At 43.8% G+C, this 27,141-nt stretch overlaps 1 protein-coding gene across 12 annotated transcripts in view; it reads left to right on the forward strand.

The window, feature by feature from the left end:
• Positions 1-27,141, forward strand: part of maptb (microtubule-associated protein tau b) — a 115,775-nt gene that overhangs the window by 27,698 nt on the left and 60,936 nt on the right. For 10 of the 12 annotated variants that reach the window (XM_039740266.1, XM_039740264.1, XM_039740260.1 and 7 more), the window contains exons 2-3: positions 8,011-8,238; positions 20,654-20,770. In XM_039740266.1, coding sequence (XP_039596200.1) covers positions 8,028-8,238; positions 20,654-20,770 — 328 coding nt within the window. In that variant the 5' untranslated portion in view covers positions 8,011-8,027. The remainder of the gene's footprint in view (positions 1-8,010; positions 8,239-20,653; positions 20,771-27,141) is intronic. The other 2 variants (XM_039740269.1, XM_039740271.1) reach the window with 1 other exon arrangement.

Genomic DNA, 27,141 nt, shown 5'->3' on the forward strand with positions numbered 1-27,141 from the left:
CGTGACACATCTTACATACGTTTCGATGTTTTTAGTTGTTAATTTTCCCTGACATGAATGTCGTGTCACTTTTCACTTCCATTTGTGAGCTGCTGTGACGGGGGTTCACGAAAGACGCTGCACAAAAGCAGAGACGGGTGCAGACTGTGGGCAAATCAGCATATAACAAGACAGACCACTGAATTCTGGTATGGTAAGAGACGGCTATGAATAAATCTACAATATCATTACTAACGTATCGAATTACTAAAGAAAATATAATTATTAGCAAACTGAATAAATACTTACACATCTGCTGTCGTGCCTTTCTTGTATAGTAACACTTTGTCCTCCAACCCCGCCCATATCAGGCCCTGCCCATATCTGACTCCGCCCCATCACGTATCATGGCAGGTGTTTCATTGGTTTGCTGTTAGGAGTGGCTGTTGAACAAATAAAAGGAAAAAATACATATATATATATTTATTAGGGTGGCACAGTGGCACAGTGGTAGCACTGCTGCCTCGCAGTTAGGAGACCCGGGTTCACTTGACATGTCTGCGTGGCTTTCCTCCCACAGTCCAAAGACATGCCAGTTAGGTGGATTGGCGATTCTAAATTGGCACTAGTGTGTGCTTGGTGTGTGGGTGTGTTTGTGTGTGTCCTGCGGTGGTTTGGCACCCTGCCCAGGATTGGTTCCTGCCCTGTGTTGGCTGGGATTGGCTCCAGCAGACCCCCGTGACCCTGTGTTCGGATTCAGCGGGTTGGAAAATGGATGGATGGATGGAAGGATGGATATATATATATATATATATATATATATAAAATTATGAGCTGTGCTACCATTCTAAGATTTGTTGGAATCTAAATAATTAAAATAAGCCTCAGCATTAACGTTTGCAGTGCACCATCTACTGGAATGTATTTTGTAAAAAAATGCATTGGACTTTTTCATTTCAACAGATGGCACATCCCAAACATTAGCACAGCTTTTACGAACCCAATACTAATTTTTTGTAATGGGTGAAGTAACAAAATACGTTACATTTTTCATTCCAACAAATGGCGCACCACAAACATATCACTGCTTTTACAAATCCAATGCCAAATGTCGTATAACAGAGACGTAGCAAGATGGACACACAGATACACAGAGAATCCTTTTATTAATGTGGATTATCATACTACTATTAAAAATATATTCTAACACAGGTTAAACATTCAAAGCACTTTACTGTATGTGTGATTGTATTTAGTGTGACTTTGAATGCATTATTATTATTATTATTATTATTATTAACTAGCTGTGCTACTGTCTAAGATGGTTTGAAATCAACATACACCTCAATGTTAAGACTTGCAATGCACCATCTATTGGAATGTGTTTTGCAAAGCATGAAGTAATAAAATGTGTTACATTTTTCATTCCAACAAATGGCACACCACAAACATTTTCACTGCTTTTACAAATCCCATGCCAAATGTCTTATAACAGAGATGTAGCAACTAATTGGACACACAGTGTGGCTTTGAATGCATTATTTTTATTATTATTATTATTATTATTATTATTATTATTATTATTATGACTCCGCCCCATCAAGTATCATGGCAGGTGTTTCATTGGTTTGCTGTTAGGAGTGGCTGTTGAACAAATAAAAGGAAAAAATTTGAATTTGTGAATTTCCCCTTGGGATTAATAAAGTATCTATCTATCTATCTATCTATCTATCTATCTATCTATCTATCTATCTATCTATCTATCTATCTATCTATCTATCTATCTATCTATCTAATTATTATTATTATTAACAACTAGCTGTGCTACTGTTTTTGACTAGTTTGAAATCTAGGTAATCAACATAGACCTGAGTGTAGATGTTTGCAATGCACCATCTATTGGAATGTAAAGCCTGTAGTAATAAAATGCATTGCATTTGTCATTCCAACAGATGGCCCATCACAAACATTTGTAGTTATAAAGTGCATGATTACAAATGTTTGTGTTGTGCCATCTGTTGGAATGACAAATGCAATGTCCATGTCTTTGTTATATGCCTTTTGGTATGGGATGCGTACAAGAGAGATGCACCCACCAACAGAGCCACAGCGCCATATGTCACCACAGGTCTGCGCCAGCCGTTGGAGACCAGCAGCGATGTGATAGAAGTTTACAGGTCGGCACAAATCAGATTGATTGAGATGCTAACCACACCGAGCTCTAACATTAACAACACTTACCCCTAATGTGAAGTAACCCCTAATCTTAACTGTTTCTAGTACACGCTAACCATACTAACCCCTAAAACGTCCAAAAACTGCTGGTGTCGAGCTGCTGCTGTAGACCTGTGGTGACATACGTCTGTGCGTCTCTGCAGTTGGATATGATTAGTAAAAACCATATGAAAGTTTGTGATGTACCATCTGTTGGAATGATCAATGCAATGTACTTTATGACTTCAAATGTTTGGTATGCACCACCTGTTGAAATGGCAGAGGTATGGCAACTGAACGAGCACACAGATGCACCGACACACAGGCCGTTGTTTTTTCATGAAGGTGGACAGAAGCTGAAGTAGCCGCTCTCAGGTTAAAAATGAGGGTGAAGTCGCACAGAATGGTCCTCTGTTTTAAGACAGGCGAGGTTTTGAAATTTCGAAACTTTGGACAGCGCATTGCAGTCGACATATCTCAATGAAATTTGAACTCGTCTGGCAAATTTCCTCAAAGAATAAGGGTGCCAAAATGCTGCCAAAAGTTGGTCCACTGGGAACCAACCGGACAGACAGACAGATGTCACTGTCACAGTATGGGCTTTTCACATTATGTGCAAACGCCAGTGCTTAATGTGGGCACACTGGTACTCTGTCCTGGCACTTACCCGCGCTACCCATATGAGCGCCAGCAGTTAGTGTACGGGTATCGTTGAGCACCAGCACTTTGCCCCTCATTCAGCACGTATTTAATAATTTCACGGAGCTGTCGCACTTCAATGGGGGGCCGCCGCGCTCCTGAGTATTTTCTGCCTATCAGTGCACGTTGGGTGTGAATGTGCCACAGCCGACCACTGTGACCCTCTCATTTATCTGTCGTTCTCATTAGTGTCCTCAAGTGGAGCGCCTCTGTCCCGCACACCTCACGCTACACCGGACATGTTTAGACGTTGTCACAACAAGAACGCGAAGGAGTCACAAGAAGGTTTGGGGTAGCCGCCCCATACATCGTAAGTGCTTGCAGACAAACTAAAGCAACTGGTTTTATGGCGTTCAAAATGGAACTGATGCTTAGGTGGAAAACGGTGGAATTTAAAGAGAGGCATAGGAAGTGACGTCATGAGGGTCGGAAGTGGAAGTGACGCCTTCTGGGTTGGAACCAGAAGTGATGTCATCAGGCCCGGAACCTAAAGTGACATCACCGGGGCTCCGAAAATGGTCTGCAGAAAAAGAAGAGAAAGGGTTAATCCTCTGGTCTGGCACAGAATTTGCTTCATTCAAGCCCTTTAGCCACCCCCCATGTGCACGTGTGTGACGACATGCGTGTGACACACACAAATGAGGCGCGTACAGAGCACAGTCAGCGAGGAGCTCTCTACTACATCTTAGACTCGCTCCGCACCTTTAACACATTCAAGGCAGACGTCATCAGTCAGATCGTGACCACCAGTCACAGAGGGACAGCATTCGAGGGTGGCACCTGACATTTCTTAGAAGAAAAAAAAAAAACACGTGAGCCGACTGCGACAGGAGACACCGAAGGCACTCGAGCTAATGTTTCTTGGGAATGGGACACCCACACGAGCAGAAATAGGCCATCCGAGTGGCGGCTTCATTCACCCTTTCATTGTGCTCATGTTACCTGCTGATGGGACGATATTGTCCCTGTCACCGGAAAACGAGCTGAACTGCTTGTCAGGCATCACCCTCTTACCCTGCTTTCCCATGGTGCTTCATATGAAAGGCGCCATGTTCCCCAGTATTCCCCAGTGACCAGTGTGAACAGAGCTACCAAATTCCAGGATATCCAGTGGAAAAGAAAACACCGGACAGGTCCACAAAGAAGGAAAGGTTTACCCTCGAGATGGGTGGGCAACAAGTAAATCAGGGAGGATACCAGTTAATTGATGTTGTGTATTTGAAAGTAAAGGCCATGGCACGATTACCCGAGGGTGATCCTCATTGTGGAGGACCCGAGTGGCTGGACCAGGCCAAGGGGACACCCATTTAACACCTGGCTGCTGCCGATAGGGGGTCATTTCCAGAGGGTGGGACTGTACTTCTTTGCCAACCAGGATCCCGAGCTATTTCGTCGTGTGGTGAGTGCGGCAACGTGCTGTACCAGTGCCAACCCCCCAACCTGACATGACTGAAAGTAAAAGAGGTTGCCATTTAAAAATACCATGCGGGGTGCTCCGGGTCACACCACCATCCAGCGTGGCACTGCCTTCCTTTCCGGCCTTTGGTTTTTCACTCGCCTGCCCACCCACTTGGAAATTAAACGGGGCGAGGACTCAATCCTGGGCAGCATTTACACTTCAGGCGAGGAATCTGCTTGGCCGCCTTACCGATCTCAAAACAAAAGGCGCGTTTAAGTAAGCCGGCTAATGGGTGGGCCGCTCTAATTTATGTGTGCCATGCATGGTAACTTAAAGCTGTACGTTGAAGGTATAAATAACTCGCCCTGAGCTTGTTAGGGACAGATTTAGCACCACGGGAGCCTGCCGATGAGGTCAAGAGGATACGGGCGGGTTGGGTTGCCGCCTCTGCATCAGCTTAGACACGCTGTATTCTTGACACGGGTCCCACTCAGGGGAGAGCGCACCCCCCGGACAGCAGGGTTTGAGGTGTACTCGAGTATACACCTTGACAGGTGAGCACACAGAATGTCTTGTATTCTCTCTCCCTCACACACACACACACGTACAGATTGAGAAAGTTACTTGTGTTCCCAGATATTAATAACCCAATACACATTATAGGGGAATAAATTAGATCAGTCAGCCCCGGGAGGTCCCCCTTTGTACTGTGAGATGTCCCCATTTGGTAGCAGTCACAGTCTTGCTGAGCAGCTGCTAATCAGTCGGTTCGTTTTCGTTCCTTTTTATTTTCTTACTGGAGTATTTAATTGGAAAATTCTAGAATGGCATTGGTCAGTTAAGGGTGGGTTGTGGGATTACGTATAAATCTGCGTATTGCCTCACGTATTTTAAGGGCCTGCAAAGTTTGTGTTGCGTCGGACCCAAATCATCGCTACTGCAAAGCTGCGTTTTCTGCATGGAGACATAAAATTTGTGACGTCACATGGCTTGACTGTGTCGATGGAGTGATCACGTAACGCATTAAGATTTGTTACCAATATTATTCCATCTCTAAGACCCCCACAAGCCCCTGGCTGACTTGACAGAGAGTTGATCGTACTCAATCACTTCATCTCCCCCACCCACCCTAGTTCATCGAGTCAGGGGGGGTCCCACAATCATTTCAGGGCACTGTATTCTACATTGTTTCCTTGTGCTGCATCTTCTCCTTGGGTCATCAAGCAGTTGGGGGTGGGGTGGGGGGGGAATTTTAGGTAAAAAGGCCCCCCTGCCATCACAGGTCCCTGCGCGTGCACCCTGAACACCCCAATGGTAGATCTGCCCCCAAATGTGGGAAGTGTCTCTATAATACAGTGGGATGCAAAAGTTTGGGCACCCTTGTTAATAGTCATTATTTTCCTGTATAAATCATTGGTTGTTATGATACAAAATGTCAGTTAAATATATCATATAGGAGACACACACAGTGATATTTGAGAAGTGAAATGAAGTTTATTGGATTTACAGAAAGTGTGCAATAATTGTTCAAACAAAATCAGGCAGGTGCATAAATTTGGGCACCACAAAAAAGAAATGAAATCAATATTTAGTAGATCCGCCTTTTGCAGAAATTACAGCCTCTAAACGCTTCCTGTAGGTTCCAATGAGAGTCTGGATTGTGGTTGAAGGTATTTTGGACCATTCCTCTTTACAAAACATCTCGAGTTCAGTCAGGTTTGATGGCTTCCAAGCATGGACAGCTCTCTTTAACTCACACCACAGATTTTCAATTCTATTCAGGTCTGGGGACTGAGATGGCCATTCCAGAACGTTGTACTTGTTCCTCTGCATGAATGCCTTAGTGGATTTTGAGCAGTGTTTCGGGTCGTTGTCTTGTTGAAAGATCCAGCCCGGCGCAGCTTCAGCTTTGTCACTGATTCCTGGACATTGGTCTCCAGAATCTGCTGATACTGAGTGGAATCCATGCGTCCCTCAACTTTGACAAGATTCCCAGTCCCTGCACTGGCCACACAGCCCCACAGCATGATGGAACCACCACCATATTTGACTGTAGGTAGCAGGTGTTTTTCTTGGAATGCTGTGTTCTTTTCCTCCATGCATAACGCCCTTGTTATGCCCAAATAACTCCATTTTAGTTTCATCAGTCCACAGCACCTTATTCCAAAATGAAGCTGGCTTGTCCAAATGTGCTTGAGCAGACCTCAAGCGCTCTGTTTGTGCTTCCTCTTCATCACTCTCGCATACAGCATCTCCTTGTGTAAAGTGCCAATGGTTGAACGATGCACAGTGACTCCATCTGCTGCAAGATGATGTTGTAGGTCTTTGGTGCTGGTCTGTGGGTTGACTCTGACTGTTCTCACCATTCGTCCCTTCTGTCTATCCGAAATCTTTCTTGGTCTGCCACTTCGAGCCTTAACTTGAACTGAGCCTGTGGTCTTCCATTTCCTCAATATGTTCCTAACTGTGGAAACAGACAGCTTCAATCTCTGGGACAGCTTTCTGTATCCTTCCCCTAAACCATGATGGTGAACAATCTTTGTCTTCAGGTCATTTGAGAGTTGTTTTGTGACCCCCATGTTGCTACTCTTCACAGAAACTTACAATGGACCCCCTTAAATACTCGGATTCACTTGTGTATGTAGGTCAGGGGTCACTGAGCTTACCAAGCCAATTGGAGTTCCAATAATTAGTTCTAAAAGTTTTGGAATCAATAAAATGACAACGGTGCCCAAATGTATGCACCTGCCTGATTTTGTTTGAACAATTATTGCACACTTTCTGTAAATCCAATAAACTTCATTTCACTTCTCTAATATCACTGTGTGTGTCTCCTATATGATATATTTAACTGACATTTTTTATCGTAACAACCAACGATTTATACAGGAAAATAATGACTATTAACAAGGTTGCCCAAACTTTTGCATCCCACTGTATGCTGTAGGGGGCTTCTTCTCTTATCCTGTCATTATGGGCATACGCATGGGGGTAGGGGGAGACAGTCTGCCATCCACATCTGGACCCTGCACTCTGAAAGCTCCGTCTCCGCTCTGGGCGAGCAGTTGGGAAGACGCGTGCCAGGCTAGGTGCCATGAGGCAGTCTAATGTGCCAATGTGCCCCACATGTTCATTCTCATAAGCCATTGCCACTCTCTCTATAAATTCCCAAAGGAGAATCCTCATGCAAACACCCCCACACGCTGGCACACATCTGTGTTCTTATTTTCAAGCCCATGCCACTCTTGCTTCACCGGCCCCAGCAGCCCCAATTGTTCTTCTTCACGGATCCCACAGGAGGGCGCGGTTACAGGTGACTCCATGACTAATTTTTTTTCCCCATGGACCTCCAATCCGAGAGGCATTCAGTGGCATTGCATGGGTCACTGTGTAAAGCGACGTGGCATTGGGGGGTGCTGCCACTTGAGTTAAATATATTCCAGAGTGTGTGCCATGTAACTTTAATAAATGTCACCCATTGGGTGACGGCATCCCAGGTGGACACCTGTGTCCCCTAGTGGCTGTGCTGCCAGGTCAGGTCTGGCCATCTTGAGCTTGAACTGGATTTGTGTGTTAGAAAATGGATGGATGGTCTCTGTGCAGGGCATATGCCACCCCCACCCTCATGCACCCCCTCCATCTCCTAGCTGTTCAATCCCCACTTTATGGTCTACGGGTCTGAAAATCCTAACGATGGCCGTTCTCTTCTTGTCCTGCAGGCTAAGCTCCTCTCAGTATGTCAGACGATCACACGGACTACAGAATGAACTCTGGCGTGTCTGACGGCCAAGCGGTGCAGTACAACTCGGGACAGACCATGGCGAGTGTGGAGGTTCCGGCCCAGGGCGGCTACGGCCTGCCTTCGGGGCAAGCAGATGGCACCAGGACGGAGCTGAAGGAGAACGGCGTGCCGGTCCAGATGGGCCCCGGAGACGGCATCATGACTGGTGAGTGCCTGCCGACATCAGGGGTCTGCTGGCATGCGAAGCCCACGGATCGTTGCTGTTGGCGCCTTTTAATCTTTGCTTTTCACTCATCTGCTCTGATCGGCTCCATGCTGATAATCCCCCAATGTGGGTCAGCTGCTTAAAAGCGATCATCTGAATACGAGCCAGCATAAATCTGGAAGCTGAAAGTCGCCCTTGTAAGTGGGCACCTGCACCCCTGTGACCTTTTTGTTTTGATCCTGAGTCTTATAATGAAAGGGCCCACCACAGCAGCTACTGTGTAGGACCTTCACTGGACTGGATGTGTAGGAGTGATGGGGGGCAGACAGGAATGGCTGCTGTTATTGTTATAAGATGAGGCCGGTGACCACAGTCACGGGTGAAGTGGTGACGTTCAGGGATCAGGCACCAAGGGACAGTCCTCCTGCAGCCATTAGGTGGGGCCTTACCGGAGGACGTCCATTCTTAGCAGTGAATCCCGTTTTTGTCAAGCCGCCCACCAGAGGTCCTGTCTGTGTCATCTTCAGCCTCCTTCTTGACCTCATCTCTCTGTGTCACTCTGGTCCTTTCTGAAAATGTTTTCACTTTGTCACTGTGGGTCATCAAGTGTAAATTGATGGGCAAACATGGTAAATCTACAGCACAATAATGTACATACATGCATATATACTGTATGCAGACTAGCAGTGCAACCTGTCTAAGGTGGGTTCAAATCTAAAAAATTGACGTAGACCTCAGCATTAAGCAGCGCACCACCTATTGGAAGGTATTTTGTAATGTGAGTACAAATAAAATGCACAACATTTTGTCATTCCAACAGATGACACATAAATAAAATAATGAAAGGCATTTCTACAAATGTTTGTGATACGCCATCTGTTGGAATGGCAAATGCAATGCATCTGTCTCTGTGATATGAAGAGGGATCCAACTGCTTAGCCGCAGCAGCACATGTCACCACAGGCCAACACCAGCAGTTTCATGGTGGAAGTCACATCACTGCATGTCTACACTACATGCTAGTCACACTAACCCCTCACCTTAATAAAATGCATTGCATCTGTCATTCCAACATATGGCACATCACAAGCATTTGTAGCATTTAAATACATTACTACAAATGTTTGTAATGCACCATCTGTTGGAATGGAAAAAGCAATGCATATGTCTCTGTGATATGCCATTTCGTATGGGGTTTGTAGAAGTAGTGTTAATGTTTTTATGCACCATCTGTTGGAATTACATATGCAATGCATTTTTATTATTATAAATGTTTGTGATGCTCCATCTGTTGGAATGACAAATGCAATGCATATGTCTCTGTTATAGGAAGAAGGATCCAACTGCTTAGCCACAGTAGCACACGTCACTGCAGGCCTACACTAGCAGTTTCGTGGCAGAAGTCACGTAGCTGCAAGTCTACACTACACGCTAACCACCCTAAACATAGCTTTAAATTACCACTAATCTCAACTTTCACAGTGCACTGGAGTGTATTTTGTAATACATGTAGTAATAAAATGATCTGTGTTTGTCATTCCAACATATGGCACATCATAAGCATTTGTAGTATTTAAATACATTACTACAAATGTTTGTGATGCGCCATATGTTGGAATGGCAAAAGCAATTCATATGTCTCTGTGATATACCACTTGGTATGGGATTTGTTTAGAAGTAGTGTTAATGTTTTTGATGTGTCATATGTTGGAATTACAAGTGCAATGCATTTTTATTGCTACAAATGTTTGTGATGCTCCATCTTTTGGAATGACAAATGCAATGCATAATTCTCTGTTACATGAAGAATGATCCAACGGCTTAGCCATAGCAGCATACGTCACCACAGGCCTACACCAGCAGTTTTATGGCAGAAGTCACATCACTGCAAGTCTACACTACTCGCTAACCACACTAACCCTAACCTTAACTTTCAAAGTGCACTGGAGTGTATTTTGTAATGCATGTAGTAATAAAATGCATTGCATCTGTCATTCCAACATATGGAGCATCACAAGCATTTGTAGTATTTAAATACATTACTACAAATGTTTGTGATGCGCTATCTGTTGGAATGGCAAATCAATGCATATGTCTCTGTGATACAGCATTTGGTATGGGATATGTAGAAGTAATGTTAATGTTTTTGATGCACCATCTGTTGGAATGACAAATGCAATGTGGACATCCCCTGTGGAAACAAGACAAAACAGATCATAAAGTATTGAGGCACTGTAAAGTAAACCTCTTATGTTTAATGAAAAAGTTAAGACAATAACTAAAGGAAATATCTTTCCTGACGTCAGTCAAAACTCAGACTGCTTCAAGATGGTGATGGAGCCCCTTAAGAGGAAGCCAGGGATTAGCAGGTGGGCTCAGGAGGCTAGAACACAGAAGTGACGTCATTGCCGGTCATCAGATCTTTTGATGAGAAAGAAGGAGAACCATGATAGTGATGATGATGATGATGATTGTCACCCTTTGGTTTTTAATGTCCGTTAGGGTTATCTAACATAGCCAGGATTAAGAAGTGTGGCTGAGATGCCCGCTTGACTTGTGTTGCGGGCAGCTTTAAGATTTTATTTCACTGGGATGCCAATGTGACTTTCCTTTTTCTTTTCGTTTCCTGTTTTCTTGCCCACATTTCCCCTCTTTTCTCCACTGGCCTGCTCTTCATAACATGGACTCTAGTGCGTAGTTTAGCATTCCCTGGTCTGCAGGCTTCACTAGTGCGATCCTTTTCTCCTTTCCAAATCCCCAAGGCGCCTCGTCCATTTGATGCTGAACTGAAGTTCACCGTCCTCCTCAACACCCGGCGGGCAGCAGATGACAAAAAGGGCAGTAAGTACGGACAAAGACGAGGCCACGTCGACAAAGTTTGGCCGATTTCTTCATGGTGAAAGTGTCACAGTGTGCAAGTAGGGAGTGTGTGTGGGCACAGAGCAGGAGCCATCAGGACTAACTGACACGGGTTCATGGGGCGACTCCACTTCTTCATTCCTACGGCTGTAGGAGAAGGTTGTGCACGCCTTTGAAGTTTATAAACCCGAGTGTGTTTTCGACATTTGCCGTGGATTCCAAGGGTCTTCAAAACCCCCTCACTTTTGTCATCTTTTAATGTGTTGCCACCTTGTGCTAAAGTCATTTCAATTCTTTTTTTTTTCTCCTCATGAAACAAAACTCAGCACCCTAGAATGGCAAACAGGATTTGAGGAATTTTTGCCAATGTATTAAAATTACAAAAGCGGAAATATTCCATTGACACAACCGTTCAGAGACCGTAGCTGCAGCCCCCTTGGCAGCCATTGCAGCCTGGAGTCTTCAAGGGTTTGTCACAATGACACCTGCATTTTGGGGGATTTTCTTCTCTGCAGATGCTCCTCTCAGGCTCTGCTAGGTTAGATGTAGACCACCAGTGGGTGGCAATTTTTGGGTATCTTACTTGGGTTCAGAGTCTGCCTGGGCCGCTAGAGGACATTCACAGAGTTGTCCCCAAGCCACTTTGTCCTGTTAGGAGGTGAACATTTGAGCCCAGTCTGAGCCCAGATGACTCAGTGCAGGTTTACACGGAGGATTCCCCTCGACCCTGACTCATCTCCCAGTCCTCGATGCTGCCACCATCGTGTGTCACCATTGGAGTGGCATTGTCCACTTTGAGCTACATCATTTGTATAAAAATGTGCTACAAAAATGTTGTCCAGGTGATGAGTCTGGTGTCTGCCAGACATGATGCTCAGAATTGACCTCCGACAGTTCAGTTTTGTTTTCATCAGACCAGAGCACCTTGTTTCTCACAGTCTGAGAGTCCTTAAGGTGCCCAGATAACATTTACCCTCGAGTTCTTACGGAGGCTAGAGAGTGCAGATAGAAACCCTTGACGTATATTTTTAGGAAGTCTCTGCACACTGGAGAGATTCTGAAGGACTATCATCTCATTATATAAAACGGGCAACCGGGCAGAGTCAAGCAACTGTAGGCCAGTAAGCTTAACGTGCATCACAGGAACATTAATGGAAGGAATTCTTAAGGAGAAGATTGAGCAACACTTGGGAAGGACAGGAGTTTTTAGGAACAGTCAGCGCAAGGTCAGAAGAGGGAGGTCGTGTTTTACTAACAGGCTGGAATTCTAGGAGGAGGCAACAAAAGGATACGACCAGAGAGGAGCAGATGAGATGATTGATGTGGACTTTCAGAAAGCATTTGATAAGGTTCCACGTGAGAGGTGGGCATCAAACTAAAAGAAGTGGCAGAACAGGGTGTGGGGTGTAGGTGGTGCAGAATTGGCTCAGACACAGGAAGCAGAGGGTGATGGTGTGAGGAACGTCATCAGGATTGGGTGATGTTAAGAGTGGTGACCAGCAGGGGGCAGTGCAGAGGCTGCTGCTATTTTTAATGTATAAATGATATAGATAGGAATATAAGGAACAAGCTGGTGACGTTTGCAGATGATACCCAGGTAGGTGGATTAGCAGATAATTTGGAATCCATTATATCATCACAGACTCAGACAGCAGACAGGCTTGGGCAGATTTGTGGACGATGAAATTTAATGTCAGTAAACGTAAAGAATTACAAGTAGGAAGTAAAAATGTGAGGTTTGAATACACAATGGGGGTCTGAAAATCGAAAGTCCACCTTATGAGAAGGATTGAGGAGTCGTTGTGGACTCTAAGCTATCGACTTCCCGACAGTGTGCAGAATTCATTAAGAAGGCTAACAGAATGTCAGGTTATATAGCGCCTTGATGTGTGGAGTACAAGTCACAGGAGGTTCTGCTCAAGTCTTTATAACACACTGGTGAGGCCTCATCTGGAGTCCTGGGTGCAGTTTGGGTCTCCATAAAGACACAGAAGCACAAGAGAAGGTCCAGAGAAGAGCGACTCGGCTGACTCAGGGCTTCAGGGGATGAGTTACGAGGAAAGATTAAAAGAGCTGAGCCTTCACAGAGATGAAGAGGAGACCTGACTAAAGCGTTTAAACTGATGAAGGGAATGAGTGCAGTGGATCAGACGGTGACTTTAAAATGAGTTCATCAAGAACATGGGGACACAGTTGGAAACTTGTGAAGGGGAAATTTCACACAAACATTAGGAAGTTTTCTTTACACAAAGAATGATAGACACATGGAATAAGAGAACAAGTAGTGTGGTGGACAGGAAGACATTAGGGACTTTCAAAACTCGACTTGATGTTATTTTACAAGAAATAAATGGACAGGACCGGTGAGCTTCATTGGGCTGAATGGCCTGATCTCGTCCAGATTCTTCTAATATTCTTTCTGCAACCTCCATGTTTTGCTCTGCTATAAAGCTCATAGAGTATATAGGTGGTCATCCTTCCAGAAGTTTCTCTCATCTCCACACAGGTTCTCTGGAGTTAGGCCAGCATGACCGTCAGGTTCTTGGTCACCTCTCTTACGAAGGCCCGTCTCCCCTGATTGCTCAAGGTTGTGCCAAACTTTTTCCTGGTTTCCCATTGTGCTCTTGGGAATCTTCAAGGCTGCAGACATTTTTATGGCATCCCTTCCCCAGATCGGTGGTCTCTGAACTCTGAAGGCAATTCCTTTGACCTCATAGACTGGCTTACCAATCAGCACAATCGATCGAATTGACCGCAGGTGAACTCACAAACAGGGTGTAGAAACATCTCAACAGCCCCATTAAAGGTCGTTGTCCTCTGCTCAGCAGAATGTTGCCTTTTTATGCATGGCGCAGTTCACACACACACACACACACACACACACACCCCAAGCACACACTAGGGCCGATTTAGGATCGCCAATGCACCTAACCTGCATGTCTTTAGACTGTGGGAGGAAAGCCACGCAGACACGGGGAGAACATTCAAACTCCACGTGCAAAGCGAACCCATGTCTCCTTACTGCGAGACAGCAGCGCTACCACTGCACCACCATGCCACCCTGATAAAATAAATTGCAATAAATAGTTTTGACCAAATTTTACACTGTAACGTAACTAAAACAACTTGATGACATCACACGGTATATTAAATAGGACTTTAGAAATCTCAGTACCGGACAGATAATGTTTAGCAGTTTAGAAAATTAATTTTAATATCAAACAGTAACCAGTACATAAAATTTATTTCATGAAACGGCTGGCCCATGACCAGACCAGAGTCCGGGGCCCACCGGGCATTGCCCAAATGCCCTAATAGCCAGTCCGTCCCTGCACCTCACGCAACTCACTGGCACAGGTTTGTGAACAGTTTACAGAGGAGCGAACTGTGAGCAAGGGGTTATGGCCACCACGTTCCCCGGACTTGCCCACGTGCGATTTTGATCTGTGGGGAAATTTAAAGGCAGAAAGTGTACGCCAACAATCCACACACCCTGGATGAACTCAAAGAAAACATCTCGAACGCTATCCGCAGCATCACTGTTGAAGAGCTACAAGCGGTATCAGCCAACGTGGCTCCGACGTGACCAAAGGGGCATAGACGTGACCGGGGAGCACTTTCAGCATCTGTCGTAACTTGTGGGTTAGTGGATAGAAACAATCCACTTGCTCGTTCATCTTGTCCTACTGTCGCCGGAGGTGGGCTACTTTTCTGTGGCCCACCCTGTATAAGGCACGCAAAACTGAAAGAAGTACACTCGGGGGTCATTGATTCTCATTCCTTAAAAAATACAGAATGAACTGAACGTGAACGAGTTCAAAATTGAAATGGTGACTTATGAACGTGAATTTATTCATTTTAATCTGCGTGAACTGACCTTTGAGCGAGTTCTGGTGAGGTGTGAACTTGCACAACACTGATGGCAGTGCCACCATTTTCGGAAGCCGCGAGTTGTCAGGATTAAGCTCTCATTGCAGACTGGGCAGATTTAGTGGGGGATTACAAGCACACTGAGAGTGCCTGCAAATGTATTTGTTGTTTCAAATCCAGCATTTCATAAGCAGCTTTATCGCAGAGCTGCATGGCGCACTTAGAGTCTTCTCTCAGCAAGATGCGTGGCCAGCAGGCGCGAGCCTTTAGCTAATACCGCCATGTTAAACCTAAGCCAAGTGGTTCAGTGCAGAGACCATTCAATCCAATCTGTGATCTGGTAAGAGCCAAACACGTCTGAAGATCTCATTCAGATCTTCAACAATTTCAACAACTCCACGATCACGATCCCATGACTCATTGTGTGATGAAGGGCTCCTTGGTGTCCACTCGGGCTGCAAGCTTTCAGTAGCTGGAAGACTCATTTTGTCCAAAGCCTCTGGGAAGTTTGAAGAGCTGGACAAGGAAGTCCACTTTGTGAAGACCGGAGAGGTTCAGTTGCACATCCTTCAGGCCCCCAGATGCTCTCGATCCCGTTTTTATGTAGTCGTTTTTGTAATGTTGTGTCCAGAGTTACAGACCAACTCTTGAAACTGACCACGATGTAGTCGATGTAGACCAGGAGTTCCCAAACTTTTTTCGGCGGCAGACCCCTTTCCCAAAAACTTTTAAAACCGTCAACCCCCTAGTCATTTACCTTACTTACTCAAATGAATACATTTGTACAGTACTCGATATTAAATATTTCACTAGATATCAAACTTTTCATTTTAATCACTTGTAATTAATGATTGAAAAAGATAAAAGGACTACAGATTATGGCATTACCTTGTGCAACATTTAAGTGGCAGCTTGTTTTCAGAAAGGTTTGCAATTCTATTAAAGTCAAAATCTGAAATCTCTCCTTCCTGGAAATATTCAGACACTTTGCTGTGGCACTCCACATTGTGCTCAGGTGCCTCCTGTTTGTTTTCATTCGCCTTGAGATGTTTCTAGAACTTGATTGGTGTCCATCTGTGGCCAATTGAACTGACTGGACATCATTTAGAACGTCACACACATGGAGCCTCTTTAACAGCAATCCCAGCTTCAAGTCTACTCGTTAAGTGGCCACAAGCTTTGCACACCTGGATTTGGGCAGTCGATCCCATTCTTCCTTGAGCTCCATTAGCCTGGATGGGAGGCATCTGTGAATGCCATCTTCAGGTCTCTCCTCAGATGCTTACTTGGGTTCAAGTCTGGCTGGGCCACTCAAGGACATTCACAGAGTTGTCCCTGAGCCTCTCCTGTGATGTCTTTGTTCCTCAGATGTTCGCTGGGGTTTACTTCTGGGCTTTGCATTCGAGGACACTCCTGAGACTTGTCCTGAAGCCACTCCTGCGTTGTGCTGGCAGTTTGCTTTGGGTCATTGAACTTTCACCCCAGGCTGAGGTGGCATGCACTCTGGAGCAGGTTCTCTTCAAGCTAGACTCTGTGTTTGGCTGACATCTCTCCAAATATGTTGTGCTTGAAGCTCTGCCTAAAAAGTTGTGAGACCAGAGACCCTTTATCCTCATGATGTCAGAGTCCAATAAATTCTGTCTGCCAAACTCCAGGTGGGCTGCCATTTGCACAGACATTAGGAAGTTTATCTACACACAGAGAACCACAGACACTTGGAATAACCGAACAAGGAGTGTGGTAGACGGCAGGACTTTATTGGACATTAAAAACTCGACATTTTGGCATTTTGAAAGTTGGCTTGTTATTTTGACCATGTCTCTATCTCCTGGTTGCCCCTTCCTATCCCTCTGAGGTAGAACACCCACCAGGAAGATGGCACAGATAAATTGTCTGACACTCATTATCAAGTATCGCACTCTCAGTCCCGGAAAACATGCACATTTATGGATGATTTGTGCATTATGGCACATGAGGAATTAAAATAGACTCCAACTCAGCATTTGGTTAAGCCATTTAAGTGCACTTGTCTCCTTTGTCGTCTGTTATTGTTTTGGACGGCGTGAATCAGTAACCCTTAAGCTGGCTTGGTACCCAAATCCTCTCTCGCTGCCCCCAATTCAGTCTGCTGTTTGTGGCTTCAAAACCAAAAACCTGTAAACGTGTACAGTGATGACACCTGCTGGCATCAAGTAGAATAGCCGGTACTGGCCTGGTGTATTTTATATAGTGCTGCTACCTACCTATTGTAAAGTAAAAGAGATAGGAAGGCTGTAAAGGGTGGGGGTCTGTTCAGGTACCCCATTTAATGAAAGGCGACAAAAGTCTGAATTTGGTGAGAGCCGCCCGGATATTGGGAGTTTATAAGAAATGGAAAAATGTACTTCATGAGGTGCTTGTAGGGAAAAAACACAAAAGACAAGAACAGGCCATTCATCCCAATGAAGCTCGCCAGTTCTGTCCACTTATTTCTTCCAAAAAAAACATCAAGTCGAGTTCTGAAAGTCCCTAAAGTTTTATTGTCTACCACACTACTTGGTCACTTATTCCAAGTGTCTATCGTTCTTCCTCCTAATGTTTGTGTGAAATTTCCCCTTCACGAATTTCCAACTGTGTCCCCCGTGTTCTTGATGAACTCATTTTAAAGTCATCGTCTCAATCCACTGGACTCATTCCCTTCATCATTTTAAACACTTCAGTCAGGTCTCCTCTTCATCTCCTTAAGGCTCAGCTCTTTAAAACTTTCCTCGTAACTCATCCCCTGTAGCCCCCTAATCAGCCTGGTCGCTCTTCTCTGGACCTTCTCTTGTGCTGTTATGTCCTTTTTGTAGCCAGGAGACCCAAACTGCACCCAGTACTCCAGACGAGGCCTCACCAGTGTGTTATAAAGCCTGAGCAGAACCTCCTGTGACTTGTACTCCACACATCAAGGCGCTATATAACCTGACAGTCTGTTAGCCTTCTTAATCTCCACTTACTCCACTACGACTCCTAAATCCTTTTCATAATGTGGACTCTCGATTTTCAGACCCCCATTGTGTTTTCAAACCTCACATTTTTACTCCCTATATGTAATTCTTTACATTTACTGACATTAAATTTCATCTGCCACAAATTTGCCCAAGCCTGTCTGCTGTCCATGTCCCTCCAAATGATCTGCTAATCCACCTATCTTGGTATCATCTGCAAACTTCACCATCTTGTTACTCATATTTCTATCTAAATCATTTATTTATATTAAAAATAGCAGTGGCCCCAGCACTGCCCCCTACTGGACACAACTCTTAACATCACCCAGTTCTGATGAGGTTCCGCGCACCATCACACTTCCTGTGTCTGAGCCAATTCTGCCCCCACCTACACCCCACACCTTGAACTGCCACTTCTTTTAATTTGATGCCCACCCTCTCAGGTGGCACTTTATCAAATGCTTTCTGAAAGTCCAGATCTATAATCTCATCTGCTCTTCTCTGGTCGTATCCTTTTGTTGCCTCCTCATAGAATTCCAGCATGTTAGTAAAACACGACCTCCCTCTTCTGACCCCACACTGACTCTTCAGTTAAACTCCTGTTCTTGCCTTGTGTTGCTCAATCTTATCCTTAATAATTCCTTCCATTAATTTTCCTGTGATACTGATCCTAATATTATAATTAGTTAATTAATATAAGATACTAATTCTAAAATGTGTGCTTCAATTGCAAGGTTTAACGTCTAAATTCTCAATTGCAATGGACAGTTGTCATTTGTCACCCTCTGATGGAGGGCCATAGATGGCTAAGGAAAGATGAAAAATCAAAAGTTACCTCATATTCGTAATTGCAGACCTTGAAATAGTCTGAAACAATACCTCACACACTTATGTTTCAGATTTGTCATTTTTAACCTTCTGGGAGTGACTCTTAGTGGGCTGGGACCACCTGTAAAGAATCAAAGATCAAAAATATGAGTGTGTTTGTGACCAGCAACTTGAAAGAGCAAAAAACGACACTCCACATGCATAGATTACTGACCCCCATTTTTTCACAGTTCGTGCAAAAGAGTAATTTGGACCCCTCATATTCCAATAGTGGATGAGTCAGTTGATATGGCTTGCACAACTTCAAGTCCTTTTGATCATTTTTGCTGAAGACACCTATTGGGTTTCACTTAACGATAAAGAATCAAATGTCCTACACAAAATATGCTCCAAAAATGGCCTAAAAATTAGAGTTTTTCAGGTCTAGGGAGCCAAAAGATGGGCAGGACTGACTGTTAGATTGACAGGGACCCGTCACACAGGTACACGTAGCGCTGCATAAGACAAGTCGTAAGTTAGGAAGGTGCATGCTCCATTCTACAACAAGATTCAAGAATGGAGGCCGAGACTTACAGAGGAGAGAATCAATAGCCGCCACCATGCAGAAGGTGTCCAAGATTTTTCGCAGAGTAACAGCACGATGGTGGAAAGGATGATCAGAGAGCCTAGCCGGGGTACACAACACAGGACAGGGCAATACAGTAGTGGCTCGATCAAGTCTCAAGTGCGTATTTGTTATTTTATGAGGGGTCTCCCACGTCTGGTAACAGCAGCAGAGAAGTGTGACTGGTGATGACAGGCAGACCAGCTTGTCTTTTGTAAAATAAATGCACCCATTGTTGGGCTGAGCTGCTATTCGGTGGCTGTCTCCGTCTTTTCATCCCAGCGTTCATCAACATGACAGTACCTTTACATATTTACGGGTTAAACACACACACCCACACACACAATGTCTCCATAAAAGGTCTTCAAGTTTTTTAAATGAATCACTGAATTGGTGACGGTGATTCGCGTACCTAAGGACCCCTAGTGGAGATTAAGGGGAGGCACATTTTAGGAGTGAAGCCAGGAAGAACTTTTTCACTCAATCAGTTGTAGGAATCAGAAGCAAACTACCGAGACATGGAGTTGAAGCAAAAGCCTTGACAACCTTTGAGAAGGATCTGCAGGAGATACGGGAACAGCTTAGCCATTAGCCAAGTAAGCGAGTCTGATGGACTGCATGGTTTCCTCTCGTTTGTCAAATTACTTATGTTCTCAGGCTCTTAACCAGTTTATTTATGTGTGGCATGCATATCTGCCTTTACATGTGCTGTGCCAAGGTCTCTACTTCACACCTCCAGCCACAGGCCCCGGAATGATATCACAACAACAATGGGGTCTGCCGCTGGAGGTCCGCAGTCAGACCCTTCTTGTACGGAGGAAAGTTTCCATTTAAGATGCTCTCTGCTACTTGCAGACTTGCTGTTCAATCTAAGATGGAGGACCAATTTCTGTGGTGACCCTTGACAAGTAAAAGCCGTTGCTTTGTATTGAATCCATTTTTCTCCTATAATAATAATAATTCTTTGCATTTATATAGCGCTTTTCTTACTACTCAAAGTTCACAGCAATTGCAGGCCTTGCAAAAGAGCCCAACACAGCAGAGTCCCTTTTGGCATTTCCAGGATTTGAACCGGCAACCTTCCGATTGCCAGTGCAGATCCCTAGCCTCAGAGCCACCACTCCGCTAAGGTGTCAATGAGAGGTTCCAGCTTATCTTGTAGCTGGTGACGCCCGAACACTTCTACCTGTCTCTCTGTTACGCAGTAGAGACTGCTGGTATGGGGGGGCCTTCCCGAGTTGCTAACGAAACAGCTTTTGTTCGAGCCTGAATGTTTCCATTTCAGTGGAGCTCCCGAAAGTGGAAACGGCGATGGAGTCACCATCTGAAGAAGGAGCGGAAGAGCTTGTGTCTGATGTCTCAGAAACGAAGAGCACGCCGTCGGCGGAGAGTGCGCCCCTGGGTACGACTCCACAAACGCTTTGCTGCCCCAGCACTGCCTTCACGCTGCTTCTCTTGCTGAAGACGGACCCCTCGCTTCAATGGCTTTCCTTGTTTTACTCCGTGACCTTCCCTCCACCTGCATGCCTCTGTCCCCCCCCTACCCCCCCCAATACTTTGCCATGCATTCAATTAAAAAAAGCTAAACTGATACACAGAGTGAATATGCTCAGTTTTTGCCAGCCATGTGTTTTGCTTTGCATTATTTTTATATTTTGCTTTCTAATCCTGCCAGTTTACGTTTGGAGTGACTGTCACCGGTATGACGCTGAAATGCTTTCTGTTCATTAATACAAACTGATCTTATTATTCAGAATAGCCCATCAGCTGATGTTAGTGTGCGGAGCAAACTGACCTCTCCCAGTAATCAGCAGAACAGGAACGCAGGTTCAGGTCATTTTGTGTGATCATCAGACTGACAAACATCACCGCGTCTCAAACATGTACATTTTTGCTAAAATATTGTTAAATAAACCATTTTAGGCAAAATCCTCTTGTGATCAGGCTTCAGTTTTTGAATTGTGGTCCCCTCTCCCACATATCTCTATTATATAAAACAGGGGTGGGCAAAGTCGATCCTGGAGGGCCGCAGTGGCTGCAGGTTTTTGTTCCAACCCGATTGCTTAACAAGAAGCACTTATTGCTCAAGTAACACTTCTGCATCATTTTAGTTGTCTCGCTCGTTAAGATTTGGAACACCTACTGCTCTTAAATAGCTGTATTCTTGGTTTTGAATTGCTCCTTATTAGCAATAAGATGCAAATGACAAAAGAAACCAGTAGTGCCCCATTTAGTTTATTACCATTTACACCTGTGTGTACTTATCATGCACTAATTGGTTACATTAAATTAAAGCAAAGGACTGAGAATTAGTCATTCATTTAAGGCCACAAATCATTTATTTGAAACTAGCAAAGTACCCATGCTTCGCAGCGGAGAAGAAGTGTGTTAAAGAAGTTATGAAAAAGAAAAGGAAACATTTTAAAAATAATGTAACATTTGCTTTCCTATTCGTTTGCATAAGCACAGTCCTTCACCAGCAATTATTTAATGTTAGCTCAGACCCGGCACTTAAAAGTTTCTGTCGCACTTTTGTTGAGTTTGTGCCAAACACATCCTCTCATTAAATATCATATTCGTCTTAGGCATGGCAAACGCCAGCGGCAGCGTGTCTATGAACTTAATTTAAAGTTAAGCTTTATACCTTGCTTTCCTATTCGTTTGCATAAGCACAGTCCTTCACCAGCAATTAATTAATGTTAGCTCAGACCGGGCACTTAAAAGTTTCTCTCGCACTTTTGTTGAGTTTGTACCAAACACTAGTCTATCCCTGACCATCTCATCTTCGTTTGCATAAGCACAGTCCTTCACCAGGAATTTTAACTCCGTTACAAAGTGATCCAAAGTCTCGTTTATATCCTGCGTCTTCTCAGTAAACTTGTATCTTGTGAATATCGTATTCGTCTTAGACATGACAAACGCCAGCGGCAGCGAGTCTATGAACTTAATTTAAAGTTAAGCTTCACACCTTGCTTTCCTATTCGTTTGCATAAGCAGAGTCCTTCACCAGCAAGTTTAACTCCGTTACAGCAATTTTAACTCTGTTACAAAATGATCCAAAGTCCTGTTTATACCCCACGTCTTCTCAATAAACTTGTATCTCGTGAATATCGTATTCGTTGTAGGCATGACAAACGCCAGCGGCAGGGTGTCTATCAACTTAATTTAAACTTAAGGTTTACACCGTGTGCTTTGTTTCCACAGTAGCTGCACTTATGAATATGCTTGTATGCGTCACTGACTTCATATTCTTTTGCTGCCTTCTCAATTGTGTAATGCGTTTTTTGTTCAGCGCTCTTTGGAGCTCTTGCTTGTTGTCTGTGTACTGCGTTCACAGTCAGTTCACGTGAGCCACTCGGAGTACAGGCATCGAAGGTTCTCAGCTGTGCTTGTACTATCTCGTGCGACGTCCACGGCTTTATTTAATGTTAGCTCAGACCCGGCACTTAAAAGTTTCTCTCGCACTTTTGCTGAGTTTATGCCAAACACCCCCCTGACCATCTCATCTTCGTTTGCATACAGTAAGCACAGTCCTTCACCCGTGAATATTTAGCGGCAGAGTGTTTCTATTGGACTGCTGCTGACGGACGGCCTTATATGGGCAGGTACTCAATTACGTGGGAAGTGTGACGATGAGGGACGCAACTCCGCCTCACACGGCGACCGAGCTGCAGGCTATGGCCGGTATATACAGTATGTACATAAGTAGGTTCCAGTTATGACCATTAGGCGTAGAATTTCGAAGTGAAACCTGCCCAACTTTTGTAAGTAAGCTGTAAGGAATGAGCCTGCCAAATTTCAGCCTTCTACCTACACGGGAAGTTGGAGAATTAGAGTCAGTCACTGAGGGCTTTACCTTTTATTAGTATAGATCCTTAGAAAGGAAACAAAATCCAAGATATGAGAACGACATGACATGCTAGAGTAAAGCACTAACTAAGCAATTAAAGTAAATTATTGGCAAGGATCATTTTCTAATTAAGCAACTTGGTTGGAACAAAAACCTGCAGCCACTGCGGCCCTCCAGAACTGACTTTGCCCACCTTGATATAAAATAATCCTGCAGCGAGACTTCTTGGAAGATTTTTTCAAGTCCCGTGAATTGAGACATTGGCCATGAGATTTTTTCAAGTCGCTCCTTCCACTCAACCATTCTCAACCACGCACACAGTAATCTCATCTCTCAATCATGTGAATGCTTTTGACATTCACAGTTCCTGCGCTCTCAGCTCTTATAAATTTTAGCGTTTTCCTCACTTTAACTTCACAATCAAAGAAGACATATTATGTCCAAATCTTATTGAAGAATTTCATCACAAAGGGTTATCAACAAAAGAAATGAGTACACGGGTAATCCTAGCACCGAGAAACAATGAAATCCAATGAATTAACGAGAAAATTGACGATCAGTTACACGGCAAATTGGTTAAATGTGTATCAATAGACTCTGCTGAAACAGCTGGTGGTGATGGTGTGGAAGATGAGAACATCAACTTACAAGGTCACAAAGAATATCTACAACCGTTAACACCATCTGGTCTTCCACCGGCCGATTTACTGTAGAAAGAAGGATGTATCCAATAAAGGTAATGTAGCACATCTTCAGTGGATAACATTAGACACCAAAGGAGATCTTGATACGCCACTCGTATTAAAACGTTTACAGTTTCCTGTTAGAATAGCTTCTGCTGTGACAATTAACAAATCACAGGGACAAACATTCAAAAAAGTTGGTTTATTTATTAGAGAGAAAGAAACGAAATTCACTCACGGGCAGTTATACGTTGCGTTGTCACGATGAAAGTCCAAGCACGGAAGTTTAAAAAGTATTTGCGTGTTAATTTCAAAGCCAAACAGAACAAAATCGCATTACACAACAAATAACTGTACCACAACTTGAAACATAATTTACTTTCAAATTATTAAGTTTTACTATTTTTTAATATGGTTAATTACTCTCTGTAATGTAAAATAGTTCTATTATGCATATGCAACAATTCCCATAAAAATAACAATCTATTTAAATTGTACATCCACACCCTCATATGCGAGCGGCAGAACCGCAAACAGGCTAGCATGTAACAAAGGCAGGGGGGACTGGCAAGTGAAGCGAGCAGGGGGCAAAGCCCTGTAGTGTGTGTGTATACAGTATATATATATATATATATATATATATATATATATATATATATATATATATATATATATATATATACAGGGTGAGTCAAAATTATATTAACATTTGAATGGGGGAAATAGTTTAGTCACAAAACATACTTAATATGTACAAAATGATCTAAAGCAATGTTTCAACCTGTTCGCCATCACGTTCAACACACAAAAACCAACGAGCAACAGTACCATTTAAAGGCCGGACACACATTTCACAGGGAATAGATGACACCACAGTCCATATTTTGTCCTTCAGGTCATTGACATCACAAACTTTCCTTGTTATACACGCACTCCATCAACCTGGAAAGGTGTAGTCGAGATAAAAATAATCCATTAGTGTTAACATACATAGGGTGAAGTGGTGGCTCTGAGGCTAGGGATCTGCACTGGCAATCGGAAGGTTGCCTGTTCGAATCCTGTAAATGCCAAAAGTGACTGTACTTCATTGGGCCCTTGAGCAAGCCCCTTAACCTGCAATTGCTCAGTCCTAGGTATGATGTTATGATCCAGCCCTGTATGTAGGCCCTCCAGCCTGCAGGGAAAAACCTGGGAGTTGGTGACAGAATTGATACTCCAGCCATCATGAAACACCTCACACTGGTTCCATTCCATCTGAACTAGTGTGGTGCTGAGGTGTCACCCCTTGCATGGCTGCACTCGGGTCCTAAACTGGGATCCTGACTTGGTTTGTCATGTGGTGGGTGCAGCAATGCGCTGTGTATATATATATATATATATATATATATATATATATATATATATATATATATATATATATATATATATATACTTATATATACACATATATATACATACATATATATATACACATACATATATATACATATATATATATATTAATTTTTCTTTAAACAATCCATCCATTTTCCAACCCGCTGAATCCAAACAATGGATTAGTAAAAGCGTTAAAAAGCAGCTTTCTAAGAGGCAATCCCAAATAAGCAAAGTCCCAGAATGAAATCGCGATAACACACAATTCAAGGGAATCAGAAAACCGGATAATCACAAAATTCTGACATCTCTGCAGATAATAAGATGCTTGGCTGCTGAAACCCCGCCTCCGGCTCATATATAAAGGCAGGAGGAGGAGCCTATAAGGTTGCCCCACCTCATAGGGAACCACCCACAAAGCACAAGGAACATATACAGACTTAAAGAGACTGGACATAATTAGCCAACAACAACATTTACTTCTAAATTCTAAGAATGGAGATCAAATTGCTTTACAATATCTCAACAAGAAAGTTACAAGCAAAGAAAAACAAATAAAATTAAGTAAGAATAATAATTAATAAGTAACAAAAAATAAATCCATATGAGCTCACAAAACATAGCTAGTGTATAAAGTTAGTAGAAAAGTAGCGTTTTTATATACAATATCATAGTGTAGGTCTCTACAGATGAGTCCAATCAGAAGGTCAGATGGCCAGGAGAACAGAAAAAAAAAAACTCCAGTTAAGGTGGAGGGGGGTAAAAAAATCTTCATTGTTTCGGTGGGTGGACAAAAGACCACCCAGCCCCCACTGGGCATTTTACCTAACATAAATGTCCTCAGGTTTGGTCTCAGAGGATTCACTGCAGTGGGTCTCATGAAATCTGGGACACTCACCTTCATCGTAGCATCTCAGGTGGCTGCCCAATGCCACAGTCAAGGGGTGGTGGCACAAAATGTCACCACAGTGGAACCAGAAAAGAAAGCAGAGAAAAGTAGAGATTAGTAAAGAATGCAAATCCCTAATTCTACGCATATCTGACTTAAGGCGCTTTTCCACTGCATAGTACGGCACAGCACGGTTCAGTACAGCTCACCCTGGTTCGGCTCAGTTCGGCTCGGTTTGCGTTTCGACTGCAGTTTAGTACCGCTTTAGAGTGGGTGGGATTATTCACGTGTCGTTATACTTGCGCCGCCTCTACTGCCGTGACACCGTGGAACTTTTACAACAACACGCAGACAACGACAACACTTTAGCTCGACGACGCGCAACGGTAAGCATCTAATAAAAAGCACATCACTAGCTAACTTTTATAACTGTTGCAAAGCATAAAATGAACTTAACTGCCAGTTTAACATTAAAATGCTGATTCTGTAGATTACAGATCTTCCACATTTTGCAAAAAAATCGCCGCAACAGACCATCTGTTTGGACATTTAACCGTGCTTCAGAGTGGTGGGATGTGATTGTTCCCGGTTTTACAAACACTCAGTGGCTGGAGAACTTTCGAATGTCTGAAGAAACATTCATCCACTTATGCAACAAATTGCGTCCAGCGATGGAGAGACGGGACACAAACTTCCGCGTGTGTGTACATTTAAAGAAAAGAATAGCCAGTGACGCAGTAATGACGATTTTCTCCGGCCAATCAGTGACCAGCAGAGTTTACACGTCACGTTTTGGTAACGGTTCGGCGCGCTTGGAACCTCGGCTGAGGTGGTACTAAAAAAAGGACCAGGTACTGTTCCCAGTGGAAAACCCCCCAAAAGTGAGCTGAACTGAACCATGTCGTGCCGTACTATGCAGTGGCAAAGCGCCATTTGTCTATTAAGAGTACAACTAACAAGTACTGTAGCAAAAAAAA

The sequence above is a fragment of the Polypterus senegalus genome, chromosome 17, assembly GCF_016835505.1.
Source record: "Polypterus senegalus isolate Bchr_013 chromosome 17, ASM1683550v1, whole genome shotgun sequence".
Taxonomy (NCBI): domain Eukaryota; kingdom Metazoa; phylum Chordata; class Cladistia; order Polypteriformes; family Polypteridae; genus Polypterus; species Polypterus senegalus.